At 52.9% G+C, this 24,768-nt stretch overlaps 1 protein-coding gene across 1 annotated transcript in view; it reads left to right on the forward strand.

The window, feature by feature from the left end:
• Nucleotides 1-24,768, forward strand: part of LOC122383613 (guanine nucleotide exchange factor DBS-like) — a 53,326-nt gene that overhangs the window by 16,243 nt on the left and 12,315 nt on the right. Inside the window, exons 2-7 of the mRNA XM_043370214.1 lie at nucleotides 843-1,054; nucleotides 8,293-8,406; nucleotides 11,327-11,443; nucleotides 19,141-19,266; nucleotides 21,383-21,534; nucleotides 23,174-23,294. Coding sequence (XP_043226149.1) covers nucleotides 843-1,054; nucleotides 8,293-8,406; nucleotides 11,327-11,443; nucleotides 19,141-19,266; nucleotides 21,383-21,534; nucleotides 23,174-23,294 — 842 coding nt within the window. The remainder of the gene's footprint in view (nucleotides 1-842; nucleotides 1,055-8,292; nucleotides 8,407-11,326; nucleotides 11,444-19,140; nucleotides 19,267-21,382; nucleotides 21,535-23,173; nucleotides 23,295-24,768) is intronic.

The raw sequence follows: 24,768 nt of genomic DNA on the forward strand, positions 1-24,768 counted from the left end.
ACATCCCAAGCGTTGCACCAAATGAACGTCTGATCTAGACGTCTGATCTAGATCTATACCGACTGGCCCACATCTACGCTAGGGGTAAGGTAGGGCTGGCCTACGAGCCGCATCTAAAAATGGAACCTGCGCTGCCGCGATCAGGTTATTTCACAGCCCGCATCCCCCGTTCGGTGCCACATGGGCCATTTTTCAAACGCCCCCAGCCCGCTCGGACGGCGTGACGTGGCCTACCAAACAGATTGGTGCTCATACCGGGCAGATTGAGACGCTAAAAATATTATTTATTTCGCAGAAATAACGAATAAAACGCGTTTAGTGTCCTGCTGGTGGTTTATGCGAGTGCTGGTGATGGCTAGTAGTTTATTCAAGCATGTCATAATTTTTAAATGATTTATTGGTGCGGTTGAATTATCAAATAGTTTTGATTATAAACAGCCAGTTGCATCTCAAATAGCGCTCGACAATGACCGGAGCTTGAACGTGATTTGTCGAGTCAATGTTCTGCGTTGTGAGAATACCAGGCCACCTAATAGTGATGCTGTCAGCACAACGTCTGCCTGCCTGACGTCTGATTCTGTCCGGCCAAGGTGCTGTCTGGGTTGTCCCGTCTGCCCACTATCTGATTGTCTTGTTTTACCAACGGTTATCTGACGCTGTCGTGTCTGGACGGTTCTTGATTGTCCTTTCCCTCAACCTGTGTCCAGCGTTTGATTCTGTCCCATCTCTCCTCTCCATAAATTTAGCTGGTTTTTGGTCTGTCCTGCACCAATCCGGTATCTGACTCTCCCCACCCCCGGCGTCTGCCCGATTCTGTCTGACTGCCCTGCCCCCTCCCTCAGGTGGCCGATGTTTGGGCTGCCCGGTGCTCACCCTGCCGGACCCGTCGGTCACACCGGACCCGTGCTGGGTGTCGGACGACGAGTACCGACAGCTGGTCATCTACCTGACCTCGGTACCCGTGCTGGAGGAGGCCGACCAGGGCTTCATACTGGTCATCGACCGGCGACAGGACCGATGGAGCTCCGTCAAGGCCGCACTGCTGCACATAGCCGTGAGTACTTAGCCCGCGCAGATGTCTTATGTCCGGCGTCCGGCCGTGTCCTATAACGCACTGCCGTGAGTGAGTAACCCGTGCGCGCTCTGTTTTCGGCACACATACTGCTGTGAGTACCCTTGCCGGCGGCATACGTCCCGTATTCGACGTGCTGCTGTGAGCTACACACACACTCGACAGATGTCCTGTGTCCAACGTACTTCCGTACACCGCTGTGAGCGCGCGCTGCACCCTGCAGATATATTGAACAGGCGGTGAGAGGACACATACTGGGGCACCGAGCGGAGAATGCTAACGTGCTTCTGATATTCACTGGGGCTTCCTTTTTCTTTGGATTGACCTAAGCTGGAGAAATTGATTATTGATTACCGTAAAGTGGGGCTATTTGAGACAGTGGGGCTATTTGAGACAGCATTTAAAATCGCTATAAAATGAAGAGCGTTTGATTTTTATGTGATATTTTTGCTCAGGATGGTGTGGAATCGAGCAGTGAATCGCCTGAGCAAAAATTAAGCATAAATTTCCAACGGTTTTTATTTTATAACAATTTTAAATACTGTCTCAAATAGCCCCACTGTCTCAAATAGCCCCACCTTACGGTATTGATTTTTACATGGCCCCACACTTCAACATGGCCCCATGTATTAATGGCCCCTGTTGAAGTGTGGGGCCATGTAAAAATTATGTATTAGAAAAAGTAAGCTTCCGTAATGGGCCGATATGAGACGGTGAGTAACGTTATAGTAGCGTATAGTATACGTTATAAGTAACGTCATAAGTCGCGTTTTTTCGAGCCGCAGTGATTTGTGATGAAGATACCAATGTTAGGTATATGCTTCACTTGGCTTTAACTTCGATCTCGTTCATATTCATCAGAACCCCGTACCTAGCTGGAAAATCTGACTTCCACGACTTGATTCAGAACCAACAGATACTAAGGGAAATAACTTCGTCATGATTTCAACTGGCTGCTCGATATTATCGTCAAAATCACTTCCAGAAACACTAAATCTCGCAGCAGTGGCACGATAGCGCTGCAAACCTATCAGTGGATACGGGTCGTTAAAATAATTCTACTAAATATGTTCGCCGTCTCGTCATTAATAATAGCTCTCTCCTCGATTGGCTTCAACGCAGCACTTTTTTTCATCGAGCTGTGTATGTAGGTTCAAAATACCTCAATAATCTAATCTCATATATATTTTAGAGAGCGCTATATTGCATCAGTTCGATATGAGCTAAACACTCCCATGCCGGTGAGAAAGTGAGATGGATAGCGGAACAGTTTGGCGGCTGCTTCTGTGACTCACAGTTTGCTCAGCTGTGCTGTGACAGCGAAGCCGTTCGCGCGGTTCGCTGTGGCGCTGCGTGACCTGTGAGCTCCCGATTGCACTCACCCTCGCTGCTGACTCATCGTTTTGGGGGCTGAATAATTAAATGAAACAGAACACGATAGGCCGGTTTCAATGAGGAAGCCTAACATCGAAGAGAAGCGCTGAATTTGAAGCAGCTTTCTGCGATCTCGTCGCCACATGGGTGCCCGTTTGCCCGCACTCCCCGTCTCCAGCTCCACGTTGTCTGCCGACCCGGCTGGTCACTGGCTGGCAGCCAACTTCAGCTAGTCCGTCACTCGGCCTCCCACCTGTCAAAACAGCAGGCCCTCCCCGGAACTGGACCGGCGGAGGATCGCAGTAAAGCCGGATTCATATGGTGCCGATCAACGCCTTATGATTTTATTAGTTATTGTCATTTTATTTCATTTTCCGTCATGCAATTTCCAACACTGCCCCTTCTTCTTCTTCGAGTGTTTACTTCGAGCACGAGTGCAAACACAATGCATACCTATATGACATAATGTTTGATGATTTTGAAGCACTGCCGATGCCGTCGAATCTCAATATCTTTCCATTCATTGCATTTGCGGTCGACCCTGCACCAGTTTGCAGTAGAAAATCCCGTTCTGTGTCGTATATAGATCGCCGTCCCGAGAACTTTGAATGCTTCAACCGAAATAGACACCGAAGTTTTGGAACTTGTGACTTGTCCGATTTCGCCCAGTTCGCCCACACTCAAGACGCGGTCCTATATTGTTGAACTTTCATAGTGCCGATTTTAATGGTTAACTACTCACCGTGCGATATGTTGCCGAAGTGAACTTATTTTATTTTATATTTTTTAAGGCTAGAACCAATTTGTTTGAGGACATGTGAATTGTGTATTGTGTAATGCATGTGATGTAAACAAGCTAATATACCTATCACTTTTCGGTCATCCGTTTTGGTTTGTACCATGACGGTATGGCCCGTCGATGCTGATGGCAACGCAGAAGTGGCTTCGTCGGGACGATGTTCAATCGATCATGATCAATGACGGAGCACCAATATGCCGGGCTGGCTCGACCTCATAGTCCCGGGTCAATCGATCGCCGTGGCCTGTGACACCGTTCTCGGCCTCAGCCCGGCCTGCCGGCTCGGCTCATAGGGCTGTGTCAATAGATCCTAACGGGCGCTCTCGGCTCCGTGGAACACCGCTGCGGCCTGCATGCTCCGGTTCCTACGCGGCCAACGCTTCCATTGCTTCCGCCATCGCCTTCCCCAATCCCCATTGCTATGGCCAAGGCCATCGGTATTGCCATCCCCAATCTCCATCGCTATTGCCATCCTCAATCTCCATCGCTATGGCAACCGCCGCCTTATTTCGTCATCCCTCAATGGCAGATGGCGGTTTCTACATAGTGCCTCCTCTGTCGCCTTGTAGGACGGTTTGTTCGTGGTCTCGGCGGGCCTGTCTCGGCGACGGAAACAGCTGCTGCTCTTAGCTAACCTCATCGGCCCAGCTGCGGTGGGCAGCGCGGGCGGCGGCTTCCCTGTTGGTCATGGAGCCTCCCCGTCCCGCCCTGCCCCGCCCCCTCCTCCCACAGCCCCTGAGGCGACGCCCCAGGGCACGGCGCGGCCGACTGACTGGGCGCCGGGGGGGGGGGGGGGGGGGCAGGGGTCACAGGGGGCGTGGTCGTTGACCGGCGCTCGGGGAGGGCGGGGGATGCAGCTGGCTCAGTGGACTCTGATGGATGGAGTCGGTAAGCAGAGTGGCGTATGGACGGAGTCGGCCGAGAAATATCGGGAGAAATACTGCACACTGAAAACAATTTAACCCAAGGCCCGCTAGTAAACCGGTGTTTTGCAGGTACCCCTATCCGCAACCATTTTTAACCACCCTCCAAGTATTACAGTAAGGTCCCATTGCAGTGTAGTCGTCCCTGCTCTCAGCGGACTTGTTCGCTGACAGCGGTTATATCCGCTCAGAGCAAATACGACTACACCGCAATGGGACCTAGCACTACTCCTGGGAGGGTGGTTAAAAATGGTTGCGGATAGGGGTACCCGTAAAACACCGGTTTACTCGCCAGCCTTGGGTTAAATTGTTTTCAGTGCACGGCGGCGAAAAGCTCACTGACGGAATCAAGATTCCTATGACTGAGACATGTATTTTTTTTTTTCAGGAAGGCGAGATAACTCAAACGATGACGGTTTGGTTCACTGATACTAAAACACAAACGTTTCTCTCGATCTCCTTGCTCTCACTCCCTCTCTTACTTTACCTTACCCCCAGTCTCCTGACCCTGACCTCCGGCACACTGCCATCACCCACTGCCCTGTCCCGCGCCGTCCCCCCGTATCCTGTCGCAGACTCCGACGTCTCGGTCACGCCGGGGATGTCGGTCAGGCCCCGGCGGCCGGCCGGTCTCAGCTAGTGACCGATGAGGGCGCCTCTCGGGCCCCATTGACCGGCGAGGGCGCCTCTCGGGCCCCCATTGTCGGCCACCAGGACCGGATGCCGGTATCGATGGCGGCAGCAGACGTCTGGCGCCGGCCGATGGAACCAGAGACGGACCTGCACGCCGAATGGTTTCCAGGGTGTGCTGGAGCGATAACGAAATATAATTGGATGAATGGATGCCCATAGAACATATAGGTATAGAGAGATAATCGGGTGGGATGTTATAGCTGAAATATAGTATATTAGAAAGAATGTTGGGCTTGTGAGTGATGATGACCAGCTGGGCAAACCGTGACTTCTCCGTAAACAGCTTACTCTGACCGCAGTCCCCTGAGCGTTATCTGCTGGCTTCATAACCCCAATGGCTCCGTATTCGGTGGTCATTGGGTCAGTGGTCACACGGCCTGTGCTGGGACGAATGGAACGAATAATTGATTCTGATCCAAATGCCTGCCTTTATTGAATATTTCATGCAGATCGTTTCGATATAACTAATCTCGCTCGGCATTTGCATACGATGAACAGATTTTGCCCGGGATCGACGCCAAGAGTTGGTCTGAATTGACCCGATACAAACTACTGTGCCGAGCAGCAGTCGTTACTGCACAGCCTCCGGTGGGGTTTGCCCCATTGCCATTGCTATACCCACTTTGAATCGACTAACAGACTTAACTTCATAGTTGGCGGAGCTGCGGGACCGAGGCCGGGGGCTGACCCGGCGGGGCCGCGGCCGTGACATTTGGACCGCGGTATAATTCAGCCGCGGCCGGGCGCGGTCGACACGTGAAACCCGCGGCCATTGTGTGCGGTCGCCGATTGTAATGTGCTCGACGCTGGAAGCTGAGTGACTCTGACGGGTCGGAAAGACATGTGACCCATTTGGGCCGATTCCCAGAGCCGTTGCATAAGAGATAAGTTCTCATGCGTTGTTTGAGTCGGCTCGGCTCATTCTCGTTTGTGCTGGTTTAAGTCTGGAGGGAGCAGTTTAGGTAACCTGATTACCCCGGCTGCCATGATCCTTGTGAAATATGTGGATTGTGGAAAGCCACCTGGGGCGTCGGTGGTAAGCGTTATGTCGGCTGGTTCTGTATGGTTTTCAGCTAAAGGCAATTAGCATCTTATAAAAATGCAAATTTCTCCTTAACCCGGCAGGCGGTGGGCCTACCAGCCACCTTCCGCGCGGTGGGGGGGGGGGGGCATTTTTGCCCCCCCCCGTATCTCCGAAACTACTGGACGGATCCAGAAAATTCAAACGGCGTTCGATAGCCCTGTCAAATTTGTTGAGGGAAACCAAATTTCATTGACCTCGGGGTCACCGATGACGTCACAGGTCAGGTCAAAGATAAAATGTTTCACCGTTCACGGGGCTTCTAGGGAAAGCGCTATAACACCGAGTAAAACGCATTTTGTCGAAAATCAGTGATAAGGCGTCAGTTGTCTAGTACATATGTTGCTATTAGACGTCACTGGTCATACCAGGTCAGGTCACAGGTCAGGTCACCAAAGGTCACCAAGGGTCACCACATGAGCCAACTTTACTAAGGTTATGCGATGCATGTTTTATGGCCAGTTTTTCATTTCCAACTCAATGGTGTTGGTTATAAGACCATCAGGTACGGTTAAGGTCACTTTCTGGTGGAGGTCAGGTCAAGGTCAGGTAAAAAAAGGTCAAATTTCAAAGTTGATATTTTTGCATAAAATGGGTATCTATTCGATGCAGCTCGTCACGGGGAGTCTAATGGTGGTCTTTGTTTTGCGCTACGAGGTCTAGAATTGCAAAAAAATGAGTTTGAAAATTTGCCGTCATCAATTTTGAACAGTTTTTTCACTATAACTTGGCCAAAAAAAGAGGTATCGATCTCAAATTTGGTATGTAGATAGAAGGTGGTAGGGACTATCACATATATATTCCGTTTTTTTTCGAAATTCAAAAACTTTTTGGATTTTTTGGCTATTATATTCAAAAAATCTATTTTTTAATTTTTGGGGGTCAAAATCCAAAAAATTCGAAAAACCGAAATAGCAGTTTTGTAGCCCTTTTGATTCCACACCTTTTATGTCTGAAACATTTTTCTGTATCTCTAAAGCTGTAGGCCTGACAGCTCTTCCCGCAAAGCCTTTTTTTGGGTCGAAAATGGCAAAAATGACGTCACTCTGACGTCATTAGCGGCCAACCTATCATAGCCTTTGGAAAAATTTTTGGTCACCATGTGCGCTAGCTGCTCCCGGGAGGGTACTGAAAGTTTGGTGACGATCGGCGCAGCGGTTCTCGAGATATATTGAAAAAAACTAAAGGGGGGGGGGGCAAAAAAATGCCCCCCACCGCCTGGAAGGTTAAAACAAATAACACGAAGTAAAAATATTCTGTTCCATCTCCGAATCATGACAATCTCTGGACGCTGATTTTCGCTGCCCTTCTACCCGAAACCGCTCCTGAATTTGGGTAAGCCTCTCCCGCTATCTGTTAGCCCCCATCACACACCGGCCCGTATCGGCGACCTTGACCGCCCGGTCGTGTTGTGACTGCCCACTTTCCCTGCCAGAGCGGGTCGGGTCGGGAGGGGTACGGTAGGGGATCACGTACTGTTACGCCCGCGGCACTGATCGGCTGTGGAGGGTCGCGGGCTCGCCTGGCGCCGCTGTCACGTCCCATCACCTCCATAAACCCCTTCAGAGTTCCAGACCTGTCACGGCGGTCGTACGTCAGACCCCCATTACCGGTCCTGGTCAGATGGGCGACCTGACGGCTAGAATAGGGAACAAGTCGCCGACTTTTTGTCATCGAACCTTTTTTTGCCTTGGTTTGTCTCGTTTTCCCCTTTCGATCGTCCTTGCTGGCTTGACCTAGCTCTCACTCTCTTCTTATCTCGATCTAGTAATAGGTCCACCACTTTGAGATAAACTCTCTCTGCGACCATTTAACGCTAACACAAATGGCTAAGCTCCATAGATTTGCCGACTGGACACTGTCCCCTGCTGTGAAACTGCCCGAGGACAGTTCATATCCCACAGCAGGGCTCGTCCATTTGGCGGCCGCTCGCTGTCTGTCGGGCTCGGTGCCTCGCGGCAGACACCCAGTCGCAGCGGTCGGCGCGGCGGGCCGCCGCGCCGCGCTGGTAGTTTTTGTGGGGCCCTGCAGCTGCTCCTTTACGTCCGCTCGATGGTTGGAGCTCAGATATATTGCGAGGTCTCTGAGCGCCAGATACAGGCACAAGCATCCTTGTCAGAAAGCTCGATGTTAGTAAATCAATTGTAGGTCAAAATTGATTGTCTAATGTCGCAGCAATATAGATCCGAATTATTCGTGCTCACATGCTCCACATCAATGACCACATCCGATCAAGACATGCATTTTCTTGAAGTGGAAGGCATGACACTGAACCATCATTAAATCTCCCTTGTGTTGACAATTCGAGTGCGACGCTATCGTAACTTGATGTCTGTCTGTCCCGTTTCAGACCTTCTTCCCGGGCCTGATCACGGCCTGCTACGTGCTGCGGCCGGCCAGCTTTCTGCAGCGCACCTGGTCCGATCTCAGCTACAAATTCAGCCGCGACGACTTCAAGTTCAAGGTCAGTGAGTCCGTGAGCGATCGGTCCCTCTCCGGCCGCCGGCGAGGACGTCACTCACGACCGTGATGTGACTGGGCCGGCCCGTCCGCCGTCCCCGTCCTCCCTCCTCTCAGCGCCTCCAGACGGCCTTGTAAGGTCACGAGGCAGTCTCGGACGCCTTATGTCGGCCACTGCTGATCAGCGATCCGTGCTACAATAAGACGATTGTGCAGAGCTACTCAGCCAAGACGGCGGGCGGTTTGACTGTGTGGTTGTTGTCGAGGCGTTCATTGTGTGGTTTTACGTGAGATGGCGGCCCGTGCCACGGACTTCGTTTTGGCAGGTCATCAGTGGACTGCAGCATTGATAAATGACCCAGTGACGATGTGCTGAAACGCAGATCCGACGGGGCGGCTGGCTGGAATCCATTGGCCGTGACACACATTTGGCGCCAGCGCTATGGTGGCTTGTTGTTTTACTAATCGTGTCTGATTCCGACCAGGTTCGTCGTGTCGTGGATTATGGGGAAGCGGACAAATGTAAAACCGATTGACTTGATGCTAAACGAGCCATTTTTGAACGGTTGTATTCACTTTTCATGGGTAGGTACTCAGTTTTGTGTAAATAATTGTGCCGGCCTTTCGATGTAATCGCACACCCAGCCCAGGTGCAAATACTAAAAGGAATTATCCGCTATAGTCACGCATAATTAGCCTTGCACCATTCTCGGACATAAGATTAACATGTCAAGGGAAAGTGCGTTCCATCGAGACTAAATGAGCTGCTGGCTGCTGCACGTCATCGCTTTATATGAATCAGATACATTTGAATTTCGAAAACCGTGCTGCATGGCTGCATACATGGATGGCTGCATCGATGAAAGAATAGTTTAACTTCGGCCGATTAATACCCCTTGAGGAGCATGAGCATTGAGCATTAGCGTTCTTTTCCCGAAGTCAGTAATGGGGAATACATTTCTGGACGCATGGACGAGTCAAGTATTTTTTATTGAGCAAAACTTCGGTATCTCGTACTTCGTAGGTCGATCTTTGTTTGATCAGGACCTCAAATGTTGCTATTAAAGGTAGTGTGCCAGCTTTCTTGGACCATATGGAGTTAATGACCCGGATAAGGAGAACCGGATTTTTAGAACTTATCCATACCTTCAAAACTTATGGAAACGTCTTAAATTCTTCAAATTTTGAGTACCCCAGTGCGAAATTCGCCCCGACGGGTTGTCGGTCGTACCCCAACCACATTTCACACCACTATGAACAATAAATGCACACACTAAAATCGCTATTACCGATAGGCTCATCCAATCAAGTTTCGATAAACCCGTTCATCATCATCTCCTGCGGTTTCGAACACGCCTGTTAGGTGGCTTCTGATGCTCGTCGAGGTCGGAATTTCCAAATACGCGTGGTGCGTCGGGCCGCGCGCTCTGACTTCGGCCAAGAAAAATGCGTCAGCTGATCATTGTCATTTCTGCCACTTGCGTGTGGTGTAATGGGGTCATAACTTAAGAGACGGCTGTTTCATATCAATTATTTTACATAAAATCATATTTCAAACCACAAATTAATGTTCGACAGCCAAATTTAAGAAACAATACCAATACAGGCTTACAGTTTAAGGCTCGACATTGTGTTGTCTACGATTAGACAGCTGATAACTCATTCCCGTACGTCGTATGGTCGTAACACTATAATGACCTTTGCTTATTGTCACAAGTGCGCCGCATTCGCGATTGTTGCCCGACGCCTGTTTGCAGGTGAGCCCACTACAGTTGTTATACATATCTAAAAACCGATAAACTTTTAGGCGAAAAAGGCACTATTCCAGGCCCATTTTTGATTTTTTTTGCGATATTAGGTAAAAACAGAATCTTCTTATCCTAGGAAAAATAAAACGGGAAATCTTTCAAAGGTGGCACACTACCTTTAACTAGCAAAGACATTCAAATTGTACCTATTTGGGATATTTTGAGCTGTGTGCTCATTTTTTTATCTAATGCGTATCCTTATTACGGAGCGAGCGAAGCGAGCGTAGTCTTTCCTTAGATTAACGGAAATTTCTGAGTATGAGCGGCCGGCCGGCCGACCGGCCGGCCGGCCGTGGTCACGCTTTTGCGAGGCTTATATCTCAGCAACCACTTGACCGATTTACACGCGGTAATTTTTGTAGGGTAGCTTCATTCCTTCTACCGAGTATTGGACTATTCCCGATGCATGTGGGTGACCCCTTATGCACGTGCCACGTGCAAAACGAAGAGGTGTCACTTTTGTAACTGTTGCAATATCTCGGTAACTACTTGGCCGATTGCGCTGAAAGTTGGCATGTAGGTAGGCACCCACTAGGCACTGCATATACATGTGCCAGAGTTGGGGTGCTGCTGCACGTGCGCACGTGCAGGGGTCGTTTCCAGATCTCGAGAACGGCTGGACCGATTGCGCTCAAATTTGGTACACGGTTAGGGACCGGTTAGTAGGGTGCCGTGCACAAGTCAGTTGGGACCCATTTTGCACGTGCGCACGTGCAGGGTGCCGCTTCCAGATCTCGAGAACGGCTGGGCCGATTGTGCCCAAATTTGGCACATCGCTAGAGACCAGTTAGTAGGGTGCCGTGCACAAGTTAGTTGGAGGTACCCCCTCGCAATTTCGCACGTGCAAGGCCCACCCTCTCGCTCGCTCCGTTAGTCGCCCCAAAAGGCGTTATACTGGTATTTTCATAGATTCCAAAGCGGTCCGTTTTGTTATAAAGGAACTAAGTTAGAAGTCATGCACCGGTGCGTTTTTCATTAATTCCTCCTTATACTGACTATATGTGCCTGTGTTGTATCACCCCCACCCCGTTGCCGTCTACACTGTCGCTGGCCTCCTCCCCCTCCCTGGTGGTGATCGACGCTCTCACCGTTTACACTGCCCCTCCCCTCCGTCAGGTGGTGATCTGCAGCTCTCTGGCCGAGCTGCACTCGTACGTGTCTCCCGACCAGCTCACCAAGGACCTGGGAGGCACTATCCCCTACGACCACGAGGAGTGGATTCAACAGCGGCTGGTACGTTACCGTCACGGCGCTACCTCAGCCTGTCCCGGCCGGATCGCTCCGTTTAAACTGCCGTTCATACCCGTCTCCCGAGCGGCATATTCCTAACATTCGGCACTTTCCCCTCCCTCACGGCCGTCAGCGCGTGTTGTCCTCATTGTCGCATGTGTGATTTGCACATTATTTCTTCGTGTATCGCTGTTTTCCTCTGAATTGTGTAGTGTACACTAAAAAACAAGGCAAAGTGTCAGTGAAGGTATAGTTCATGTTATTGTGACCACTGTACGGTTTTCCATATTGTGTTTAACATTCAATGGATAATATCCGGACTAGGATTATCGTGGAACTTCCCCTACAGTCATAACAGTCAGTCATAACGCCAATAACAGTCATCGATTGTTATTGGCGTTGTGGATCCTGAGACCTGAATGTGCGGTGGTATGGCGGTGGAAGGGAACCGTCCTACGCGCATCACGGCTGTCCGACCCATATTGCCGCATCATGCAATCAGTTCCTGTGAGCGTGATTATCCCACATGTGTTACGGGTCGGCGTCAAATCACATCTGTGCAGACGCGTAGCCTACATTCGGCCGTCACTGCCGGTGTGCCACAGGCCCACCCCGCTCCCCGTCCCATCTGCCCCGCTCCCCGCCCTGCCCTGCCCCACTCCTCGCCCCCTCTGCCCCACTCCTCGCCCTGCCCTGCCCCGCCCAGTACCGTCCGAGAAAACTGCATGCCTTCGCGTCCGGTCATGAATAGCCGAACTCCAATCAAGCCGTGGCTCATCTGACGATGACGACCGTTTTCGGCGCCCCGAGGACCTATGAAGTATCAAATAATAAAAGAAAAGCCACAGCTCTGATGAGGGCTGTTGTGTTGCCTCTTCACAGTGGCCTCGTGAGAGGCGGGCGGCCGAAAACGATCACCGGAACTGCCGGACATGTATTCTGGCCGCCGCACAACAAGATACCAAAAAAACCACGTGACCAACCCTACGCCGCCATTCTCCGGAAGTCCACCCCGGACTTAGTAGTGGGCCGATGCCGGTGACTAAACACGAGACGAGAGGGCGGTGAGCGTTCTTACAATCATAGTGCCTATCAAATAAGAAACTAAGCACGACTACAACGCGTGGGCATGAAACGTCTACATTTTACAAATCACATTGGCGCCGGTTCGGAATTTGCAATCAGCTGACACGACTTGGGTCTTCCCTAAAAATAACAAAGCAACCTCGCACAATTCTGGCGCAGCTGATACGAACACTGAACAGCGCAACTAAATTCACGACACAACACCACCCCTCTCTTTGAGGGAAAACACACCCTATGAAAACACCCAGGCACAGGTACGGTGCTGAGCTAAACTGTACACGCGCAAACTCGCCTAACCTACGGCGAGAAACGCTTCCGCGGCCTACGCACCCTACGGCTGCGGCGCGGGGCCGCATGCTCGTCAGAGGCGGCACCGACTGGCGCCGCTGGGACAGGACTGGTACCCCTGGGCGGCTCGGGACACACATCATCGGTAGGAGCGGGGTCCACGGTCACAGGGGCTGGGTCAGTAGGCTCGGGCTCGCCCCCGACTGGGTAAAAGGTCACCGGCACCTCGCGATCAGCTTCCCCCGGGCGGCCCGGTACCAGGCGCCTGGCATGCACCCGCTCACCTGTGGCCAGCCTGTAGCTGACCGGACCGGTCCTGCGGCTCACCTGCACAGAGCGCTGCCCCTCGACCCGGCCCGTCCCGGGCTTCCGTACTCGCACCCAGTCGCCGGCTTCCCATCGCGGGGCGGCCGTGGCGGTGCGGTCATACCGGGCCCTGTAGGTCTCCTGGTACGACTGGTGATGCTGCCGGACAGCTCGATCCTCGGCAGCACGGCCGGACGGGGTCACATCGGACGGGGTCACATCGAGAATCGTCCGCGCCTCCCGCCCCCTCATCAAAACAAAGGGCGACACTCCGGTCGCCGGGTGGACCGTGACCCGGTACTCACCCAGGAACTTTCTGACAAACGTCGAGCGCGGCTCCCTCGCCAAGCGAGCCGACTGGATGGCTTCCTTAACCGTCCGGTTCAGCCGCTCGACCATGCCGTTGGTCTGCGGCGAATAGGGCGAACTAAACGTCTGTTTGACGCCCATGCGACCCAAAAACTCGGCGAGTCGGCCCGACCGGAACGCAGGGCCGTTATCTGACAGTAGCTCCAGCGGCACACCTTCGCGAGCGAACACTGTCTCCAGGAACTGGCAGATACTGTCTGCCGTCGCGTCCTGGCAGAGCGCGACCTCCGGCCACCGGCTGTACATATCGACGAGCACAATGCCGTAGCGCTCAGACGACGGACCTCTCATGGGACCGATCACGTCCACCATGAGGCGCTGCCACGGTCCATCTGGGAGTGGGATGGGCTGGAGGGGCGGCCTCTCCCTCCGCACGTGCCCATCGTGCTGAGAGCAGACCTCACAGCTCTTCAGCAGGTCACGCACCTGCCGGTCCAGGCGCGGCCACCAGAAACGCTCACGAAGCCGCTGTTTTGTGCGGACCACCCCCTGGTGGCCCGCGTGCGCGTTAGTCAGAACGCGCTCGCGCAGCGCCGCTGGCACCACCAGCCGGTCATCGCGGAGCAGCAGCTGGCCGTGTACGGACAGCTCGTCCCGTACCTGAAAGAAACCAGCTGCTCGGGGGTCAACGTCCCTCTGGCGGGGCCACTGCCCGGACACGTACCCACGGACGACGCTGAGACACTCGTCGGCCGCCGAGGCGTCACTGAGCTCCTCCTCAGAGATGGCTGCTGCCACCGTCAGAGCTGCAATCTGGAGATCGTTATCATCCGGCCACCAGGTCTCGGCTACCGGCAGCCGTGACAGGCCGTCGGCCACGGTGTTCCGCTCCGAGCGGACGTACTCAACGTCGAAAGAAAACTCGAGCAGGCGGGCCTCCCACCGCGCGACACGCCGGCCGACGCGCGTGGAACCCTTGGGACCGAAAATGGTACACAGAGCCTGATGATCCGTGCGCAGAGTGAATTTCCGCCCCCAGAGATAGTGGCGAAACTTCTCACAGGCCCACACCACGGCCAGCGCCTCCTTCTCCACAGTGGAGTAGTTACGCTCGGCCGGAGAGAACGACTTAGACGCGTACGCGATGACCCTGGGCGACCCCGAGGCGTCGATCTGCGTCACACACGCGCCTGCTCCGACGTCGCTGGCGTCGGTCGTCAGCACCGTGGCGAGCGCGGGGTCGAACATACCCAGCGCCGGTGACTGACGGATGGCGTCCTTGACGCGCTGGACGGCGCTGGACAGCGCCGGCGACCACTCGAACTTGTCAGCGCGCAGCGCAGCTCGCAGCGGCTCGACCAGGTCCGAGTACCGCGGCATGAAACGGGCGTGGTAGCCCGTGGCTCCCAGGAAGGCGCGGAGGCCCTTCTCGTCCTGTGGCTCTGGAGCCTCCAGCAGCGGACTGATCCGCCCTGGGTCGATCTGCACACCGGCCGCTGAGATCCTGTAACCGAGGAAATCAATGTCACGGCAGCCGGTGGCACTCTTGGACCAGTTCACTTTCACACGGTGGTCCTCCAACCGCCGCAGCACCTGCTTCAGGCGAGCGTCATGCTCCGCCTGGGACGGTGCGTGGATGATGATGTCGTCGAGGTACACCTCCACCCCGGGGATGCCCTCCAGCATCGACGTCATCACCCTCTGAAAACAAGGGCCGGCACTCGCCAGACCAAAGTTTACACGGCGGAACCGGTACAAACCCTTGTGGCTGACAAACGTGGTCAGGTTCTGGCTGTCGGGATGCAGCTCCAGCTGGTGGTACGCGTCCTTCAGGTCCAGCCTGGAGAACATCAGCGAACCACGGAGCCGATCGAGAACGTCCTCAATCCTCGGGAGAGGATGACCATCCGTGATGACCGCCTGGTTCACCCTCCTCATGTCCACGCAGAGGCGGATGGCACCGTCCCGTTTCCTGCCAACGACCAGTGGTGAGATCCAGGGAGACGCGCTCACCTTCTCAATCACACCCTGGGCCTCCAGCTCATCAATCCGGGCACTCACTGCGTCCAGCACAGCCAAAGGCAGGCGGCGCAGTGGCTGGCGCACTGGTGGTACCCCTGGGTCAACTGTCACTCGGTGCTGGTACCCAAGGATAGCGGGTTGGGCCCCCGGAGAGGCTGGTAGCTCGTCAGGTGGGCTGGTGGGTTGGGCAGGCTCAGGAGAGGACACACAGGTGGGGTTGGTGGACACACTGCACACACGGTTGCCCACAATACAAACATCAAACACTTCCATCAGGTCAAGGCCCATCAGAGCGCGTCCTGACGGCACAACATACACTTTGACCAACTCTGTTTTCCCCCGGCATGACACATGAACACTTTTCACCCCCAGCACATTTAGCACGCTCCCCCCGTAGGCACAAAGGCTCTCCTCGGCTGCCCCGAGATCACCCTGCACAGAGTCCCTCGGCAGGATGGAAACTGGAGACCCTGAGTCCACAGTGAAAGTTACCTTGAGCCCCTCTACCTCAGCATCAAGGGTCAGCGGCACGGCACTAGCCCCAACAGCTAGCACCTGGACACTAGAAACCACACTAGCACCGCAGTGCTGGGCAAAGTGGTTGGTCTTACCGCACTTGGAGCACTTCCTACCGAACGCTGGGCAGCTGCGGTCACCTCTGCGATGTCCAGGGCGCCCGCAGCCCCAGCACTCAGGGCCTGCTGTCTGCTGCTGTGGTTGCTGCCGTCTCGGCTGCTGCTGCCTCCCCTGCGGAAGCTGCTGCCGTCCTTCCTGCTGCTGGGCTGGGACCGGGCCGGAGCGTCTGCGTCTGGACCCCCCTCGCTGAAACTTCTGTGGCTGCAGGGCCTGGACAGGCACAGGCACGGCTGGTCCCTCGATCACCCTTGCTTCTCGTTCAGCAGACTCCAAGGTGTCGGCCAGAGTCAGGGTCTTCTCCAGAGTCAGACCTGACCCTTCCATGAGAAGCCGCTGCCTCAGCTTAGAGCTCACGGTTTTCTCAATCACCTGGTCCCTGATAAACTCGTCCATCTGGGCACCGTACTCACACGTGCTGGCCAACTGGCGCAGCACGGAGACCCACTGGCTGGTGGTCTCACCTGGTTGCTGCCCCCGGCTGCGAAAGCGGTAGCGCTCAACACAAACATTCTGTTTGGGAGCGAAATGGGCCTCGAGGCGGCGCAGGCACCATTGGAAGTCGTCCTCGCTTTCCAGCTTCTCCATGGGTGGCAGATTCTCAAACACCCGCTGCCCCTCCGTCCCTAGACAAGTCAGGAGGACAGCTTGGCGACGTGCGGGAGGGAAAGCGTCACCTCCGACCGCACACAAAAAGTTCTCAAACATCCTGACCCACCGAGGCCAGGGAATCGCCGGCTCAGCTCCAGCGGTGGGCAAAAACGGCGCGGGAGCCGCCGCGAAATCCATGGTGAAAAATCACTGTTCGAAGTCCTCAGTCGCCAATTTGTTGTGTTGCCTCTTCACAGTGGCCTCGTGAGAGGCGGGCGGCCGAAAACGATCACCGGAACTGCCGGACATGTATTCTGGCCGCCGCACAACAAGATACCAAAAAAAACCACGTGACCAACCCTACGCCGCCATTCTCCGGAAGTCCACCCCGGACTTAGTAGTGGGCCGATGCCGGTGACTAAACACGAGACGAGAGGGCGGTGAGCGTTCTTACAATCATAGTGCCTATCAAATAAGAAACTAAGCACGACTACAACGCGTGGGCATGAAACGTCTACATTTTACAAATCACATTGGCGCCGGTTCGGAATTTGCAATCAGCTGACACGACTTGGGTCTTCCCTAAAAATAACAAAGCAACCTCGCACAATTCTGGCGCAGCTGATACGAACACTGAACAGCGCAACTAAATTCACGACACAACAAGGGCTTTCGAATTCCGACGTTTAATTAAGTCTTCCGAGATGGGCCCTTGGTTTTACTACTGACTATTTATCTCGAATACTCCTACAAAGACGAACGACTTCCGTTTGTGGTGTGGTTGAAAACGCCCTTGGGAAGCAGCTGTGTCATCGCTGGTTTTAGCGCGGCTTCCCGAAAGAGCAAAGAACAGCCAAAACATGCGCTCTGAAGCAGAAGATAAGTTGAGTGTGTTTGCTAGCTTAGCTAGCTCGATGACACCTGATAGCTCGAGCATACAAGGAAGTTAGGTGGAAGTGGATATCGACGTCTTTTACAACACCTGTCCAACTTTATGCTCGGATAATTCTGCTGACGTCCTTGTACACTTTTTGCTGATTGTGTGATTCGGATAAGAATGTCAGGGAGTGTTCGGTTCCGTCTTCTCCAGTGTTTGGCTAAGAACAGTGTGTCCCCACACCATTTGGCACACCTCACATGACACACCTATAATCCCTGGTAACATGATACCTAAGCTGATTACACGCTCACTATCACGAATTCAGTGGCCGAACGATCCTGACATCAAAACATGTAAAAAAGAAATGCGAGGAAATCTCGCATATAATTATAATCACTAGGGGAGAGTGGGGTGGGTTGTATCAGTTTTTACTCCGAGACCCATAACCTCGTAACTATCCGTGATAAACTCATTATTTCCATGCTATCTCCTTCCTTGATTCTTCTGCTTTTTTGTGCAAAGTAACTTTTCCGCTACCTCTACTAGTTTTTCTTCTACGGTCTGCCGAATAGAACAATGTTTTTGATACAACTTGCCCCATGCCTTGGGTGAGTTGTATCACATGGTGGGGTAATTTGTATCACTATTTCACGTTTCAGGGAGTGTGCTTGCTACTGGTTTTGAACATAACAACAACATTAAATGGGGTTAATACAATGTATATGCTCAAAGGCTTCACTTTTATTGGACCAAACTTAGGTCAATCCGAACGAAACATCGAAACGAACGAAACATCAACAGACTAAACGCAAAAGTGGCCCGTTAAGAGCAAAGCAGCCAACACATTGTGCCGAAATGGAACGAGTATTGACTAGCTACCTACAAACGCGAGCCAGGGCTTAGCTTTCGCGATCAAAAGCAACATACCTATACATGCATACATACATACATGTTACAACATACCCCACCCGGCTCTGATACAACATGTACCTCGCCGCCATCTTGGAAAAAAACATCCTCGTGCTCAAAAACAGCGGACAGCTGGAGAAATCCATTTTCACTCACGCAGCCTTAGAACCTACCCTCACCACCGCTACGGAGATCTTTCAAATTCGTGCACATCTAAATGCCCAAAACACACATTTTCCTGCAACTTATTTTTTTAGAATGACATTAAAAAAACATAAAATCGGCTCTCACCTCGAGACGCGTCCACCCAGCCACACGACAGAACAGGGCAAGATGGCGCCCGGAAAACCTCGTCGGCTGGTCGTGTCACGAGCGCTATCTATTGGATAAGTTTGGCACAATTCGCCCTGATACAACTTGGACATGATACAACTCACCCCGCTCTCCCCTATGTTTCAGTACTATGCCGCCCCTATAATCAAATCGCATCCTACACGGAGACCTGATTAGTAGCCTTGTCTCATGTGTCACCTGTCAGCTGACTGTATCTCCTGAGTGTGTCACCTGGCCTTGTCAACTGACCGTGCCACCTGACTGTATCACCTGTGTTACGTGACATTGTCACCTGGTTGTATCACTGTTGTCACCTGACCGTGTCACCTGACTGTGTCTCCAGGAGCTGGAGAAGTTCTCGCTGCGCTCGCAAGAGATCTCCGACTCGCTGGAACAGTTCCTGTCGCGGCTGCAGCAGACAGAGTTTCCGCACGATGTCGGCACCACGGAGAACATGCTCAAGAGCCAGGTCAGTCCAGGGTCACCCCGTCAACCGCTGCGATCCTCCCCCCCCCACCCCCACCCTCCAAGTAGTCCCAGTACACTGTCTAATCTTCCCGACCCCCTTCCAGCTTTGCTCAAGCTAATGCCTCAGGCTCCATGCCCTCCGGTACAGCATACCGGCAGGAGCTCGACGCTGGTGCCATCTAGGGGCAATAATGTAAGGTTATTCTTTCTATGAGCACTTGTTCGACACCCGCTTAGGAACAAACGGTGCTCACTGCTCAGTGTTGTCCCATTTGATGTTTTCAAGAGAAATCGCTATCTCCGAACTTCTCAGGACCGAAAATGCCAGCTTTAATGCTTACCATGATTGATTATATTGACTTACGATGATCTCGTGTGCCTAATTGGTCATATTTTCAAGTTCCGATCATTCTTACGAATGGATGCCTTAGTCAACAGTAGTCCTTACAGTCCTCTTCTCCCCTCTCCTCTTCTCTCCTCTCCCTGAAGATTGCTCTCTTCTCTTCTCCTCTCCTCTCCTAATCCGTCCCCTCCTCTCTCTCTCTCTCTCTCTCTCTCTCTCTCTCTCTCTCTCTGTCTCTCTCTCTCTCTCTCTCTCTATCTCTATCTCTCCCCGCTGCAGCCAATCTACCCTCACCGAGTGTCTTTTGCCGAGCTCACCTCTCGCTCTCCTGCCTACCGACTGATCCTCTTACACCCCAATCAGCCTGTCCCACTGACCCCTGCTGCTCTGTCCTCTCCTCCCTCTCTCCAGTCCTGGGAAGATGGTCACGCGGACGGCTTAGACCGGATACAGAGAGGATCTGAGATCGCTCGGAGCTTCCACGGCTCTACTTTGGCGCAGTGATGTTTGCGTCCATCTTCGTCCAACTTGCAGTCGATATGTCAATCTTACTCCACTGCACTGACCTACAACTTCTCTGTGAATGACGCATAAGCGTCTGGACGTTGGCCGAGGCATTATGGGCATTCAAAAAGTCGGGAGATGACTGGACGAAGTCGCCCGCACGCTGATGGCTGCTTTACCGCTGGCACAGAGTGAATAGCCCGAAAGGCCTCAGAAATGACCTCGGCGGCAAAAGCCATATTTCTAGCCCGTCTATGATGTGGTCGGTTTCCATGGAGACAAGACAAGGTCGAAGTCCTGCCATTAATGGCCATTGTGCGGGCAAGCCGTTTTAAAACTTGTGGAGGAGGCAATGTAAATTGTCGTGATAATTACATACCGTCGGCAGCCATGTAAGTCGAAACATTTCTGTCATAGCCCTCGGAATACAACTTGGTGAAATGGACACTACCTTATCGTAGTTCTAGTTAGTTTCGTAACAAGTCGAGACGGCACACAATCATGATGCGTAGAATACAACCGGCCGTCCGAGCCATTTAACGAGTTTGACCGACTTGGCTTCAGGGCAAACAATCATGGACAGCTCATTTTTCATCCGATTCTCTTTATCAAGTTCCCGCAAAGTTCAAGGTAACTTTTATAATTCTTATTTATCAGTTCGCACAGTTGCCGCATTTGTTTCGCTCGGTTGGCTGTTTCGCTCAGTTAGGGGAATGGTGGAGATACATTACACGGCCTTATCAGTTGCCGTAGTAGCGGTTCGGTCGGTTGGTTCGATGTATCACGGGTATATATTTCATGATCGGCTCGGCTGCCGCCCCGTCACAGCGCCTCCCACGGCCCAAAATAGTCGCGAGGCGGCGCGCCTGGGTGTGACGTCTGCTCATGAAGAGCTCTCAGACGGTCTGAGGGGCGGTAACAGCTGCGGCGATCGGTCGTCATTTCTAGCTCGGTCGGCTCCACTGGCGTCCGTCTTTGGCGGCATCCGCCTAACGACGGTCACACTCCCATAAACGGCACGCTCTGAGCTCGGAGAGCCGGCTCATCATCATGTCAGTCGGCGCCGTCGCCTTCTTATGCTGCCGTCGCCATTGGTGCTGGTGCCGTTGCTGCTGGTGATGATGGTGATGGTGATGGTAATGGTGATGTTAACGATGATGATGATACCGATGGTGTGAATGGTGATGGGGCGTATGATAGTAATGGTGATGTCACTTTTCCCATGACGCATGCCCCTGACAATTACGCCTTTATCGCCCCTCGCCGGCAGACCCAGGCCTACTCGAGCCTCAAGTGCGAGCTGCTGGCGGCTTCTGAGGCCGGCGAGACCCTGCTCTCTGAGATCCGACAGTCGGCGGTTCGCAGCTCGGCCGATACCGACTACTGCCCGGACAAACTCATCAACGTCACCGCCGTCCAGAGGTGGGTGGCAGAGGGGGAGGGGGGGGGAGGAAGGAGACGCGAGGATAAGGAGGGGGGGGGGAGGGAACGGTAACCCGACCTGGTAAGTCTGAGGCCGGGTTTGTTAGTCTCGGGTGCGTGGGAATAGAGCCTGTTTTCGTAAATGAGGCGGTGCTGTGGCGTTTGCGTATTTGTTGAGAAACATCTTTTATTGCTTTAGTTGCGTGCGAAGTTACATAAATGTCACTTGTCACCTGAAAATGTCACGTTCAGTTATTAATGACCTTATTAGTGATGCATCGTAAAGATACGCTACGCGTCGCATGGCTATAGGACACCAGGCAATGGACCAGAAACCGCTGCCGTCCCATAATTTTTATGCTTGCTTGCATGTTCAAGGTACAATTACATAAATCCATACCTTATAATCGCACACTTTTTTAGAGAATGGTCTTTTTCTATCATTTTGTGTGTACTCGTATGTGAAACCAGGACCGTACCTATATATCGTTCCCTTTTGTTTTACGGCTATTTGTGGTTTTCGAGCTCTCACAAACAAGGAAATAACTCACAGCTGTTTCAATTTAGCCGCTATCCGTTTTGGCCAAGCCATTGATCAGGCTCAACCTGTCTTCTTGCGAAATGGAACGTCGTATCTTGAATAACGCCTCCGATTGTTTTGTGCTGCTGTCGCATGCATTCATGGAACAGCGCTATTTTCCCTAACCGATAGGCCTGCAACTGACATGTTATTGGCCAAAAACCTATTCGATTGACTTCCATGGAGGGGTCGCCTGACGTAGCCTGTAGAGGGTGTGGCTGTTTCTAACTGCAGCCGCTAGTGTAACTAACCACTGCTTCAGTGGACGGACTGTGACCTTTTCCGCCGAGTTGACCCGCCCCGGCGGACCTCCGCTCGGCGGCTGTCGCGCAGTAACGACTCGAGTTTGTGGCGTGAACTGCGCCCCGAAATACTCCGGTGCCGCGTTAACGTCTGGTTCCCGGCCCAGTGGGCTAGACCTAGGTGGCGGGAACTCGTAAGATACAGACGTTACTTTTACTATAAGTATATATCCTCAGAGTCACACGGCCTCCTTCATTCGATGTCTTGTTAGAAGCGAAATGCATACCCGTGGCATACCCGTGGCGAAATACCCGTGGACGTACCAGAAAAAAATATGGTGCTCCTTGTCGCAACATCCCTTGCCATATGGATTTTATATTACTTTAAATGTGTGATGTAGCCTGTAGGGCTATGATAAGCGAACCAAATTTTCCTGTAGAGGGAACTCTGGTTTATATGCAGTCTATACCTACCAGAGAGAATTGCGACGCTGCTCGTCTACTCAGTAAAGACACGGCTCGACTTGACCTGGGTTTGAGTTGGTGGGTTCGTCACTGGGTCAGCGGGCGTTAATGAACTCCATCGTGACAGGGCGGCTGACACATTGACGGCGGCGACTTTGGTGGTAGGGAGGGAGCTGTCCTGAGACGTCCATCTCTCCCACCGTTAGTGGCTCTCAGTCGATATCTCCCGGCGTATGATGGTCATGTACCGGCGCTGACAGGCTGGGGCAGGATTCATCCTAAGGCTTCACCTATTAATAGTGGCCTCCCAGGTGATATTATCAGTCTCTGACGGTCGTCTGATTACCTACAGACTGCTGGTGCAGCTGGACGAGACGGCATGTCGGTTCGAGGGCTATTGGAGCGGATACGAGCGGAGGCTGCGCCGGTGGCTGCAGCTGCGCCGCTTCGACCACGGCTTCCGAGAGTGCCAGGTGAGCCGCTCGGGGCGTGGCGGGGCTGTGTGAGCCATAGTGTCAGTGGAGCTGAGATTAGTTCTGAGCGAGCCGCAACGGTTGTCAGGTGATGAGAGGTTTAGTGCCTGGTGGGCATAAACGGCAAATTATTTGTGATATAAAGAATTCTGGATGAGCATCGAAGTGCTATTATGAGAGATGGTATTGGATATCCAGGCCTAGATGATCCTCACTTAGAGCCAACTAATGATCAACCCGTGCCTCCATCTCATGCAGAGTTTGACATTTTGCTCCAGACCAAGCAATTCCTGAACTGTCTACGAATGCGATGTTCCTCTGCTGTTACCGCCTCCCCCTGCCTGTAACAGCGATTTATTCTGATGTTGAGCGACTTGTGTAGTTTAATTTGTCAAGTATCTGTTAACGGACATGGTGATCATATGTACGATATGTGAGGTGTGATGCGAACATAATATCGGTTGTTTATATCCATCTCGCGAACATGCATTTAAGTCACACGTTGAACTCCAAGACAGGGTCCGCATTCATTGAAGGTGTCCGATAAACCCTTCAACACAAACTGTGAACAACATGTTTGTAAATCAACACACCTATTGCACACTACTTAGGCGATGATGGCTGTCAATGCTGATGCCGAGTTATTCGCGAGCCTTCGTTTGTTTTCGTAACCGAATCACAACACTCGGGAGTGTGATAACGGACAACCGGTGGTCATAAGACATGTTATCTCTCTCCGTCTCTCTCTCTCTCTTTCTCTCTCTCTCTCTCTCTCTCTCTCTCTCTTTCTCTCTCTCTCTCTCTCTTCTCTCTCTTTCTCTCTCTCTCTCTCTCTCTCTCTCTCTCTCTCTCTCTCTCTCTCTCTCCCTCTCTCTCAAAGCCCTTCACAAGTCGTAATTCCCAGTTTGTGGGCCATCAACCAGCCGGGATGTCATCTCGAGTGCTCCTTCAGCCTGCTCTAACCCAGCGTTATGACTTATTACCTACCTATACCGTACGGCAGCCATGCCTGCGTCACACCACGAGACATCGTGCCGTGCCAGTTTGTGCCGTATAAGTGCCGTGCCCGTGCCGTGTTTGTGCCGTGCCCGTGCCGTGTTTGTGCCGTGCCCTTGCCGTGTTTGTGCCGTGCCCGTGCCGTGTTTGTGCCGTGCCCGCGCCGTGTTTGTGCCGTGCCAGTTCCGTGTTTGTGCCGTGCCAGTTCCGTGTTTGTGCCGTGCCCGTGCCGTGTTTGTGCCGTGCCCGCGCCGTGTTTGTGCCGTGCCCGTGCCGTGTTTGTGCCATGCCCGCGCCATGCCCGTGCCATGCCCACGCCATGCGCTGTCATTGATTGGCCGCTATGTTTACGGCCGTGACATGATCCAGGACCGGCAGTGGACCGTTACTGACCGACCACACACCCTTCCAGCCAGCGCCCAACACATCGATCGAGAACGAATGTGTGCCTACATGATGGATGGTCCTGATTCCAACG

Source organism: Amphibalanus amphitrite, unplaced genomic scaffold (assembly GCF_019059575.1).
Source record: "Amphibalanus amphitrite isolate SeventyFive unplaced genomic scaffold, NRLGWU_Aamphi_draft 000012F_arrow, whole genome shotgun sequence".
NCBI classification, from domain to species: Eukaryota; Metazoa; Arthropoda; class Thecostraca; order Balanomorpha; family Balanidae; genus Amphibalanus; species Amphibalanus amphitrite.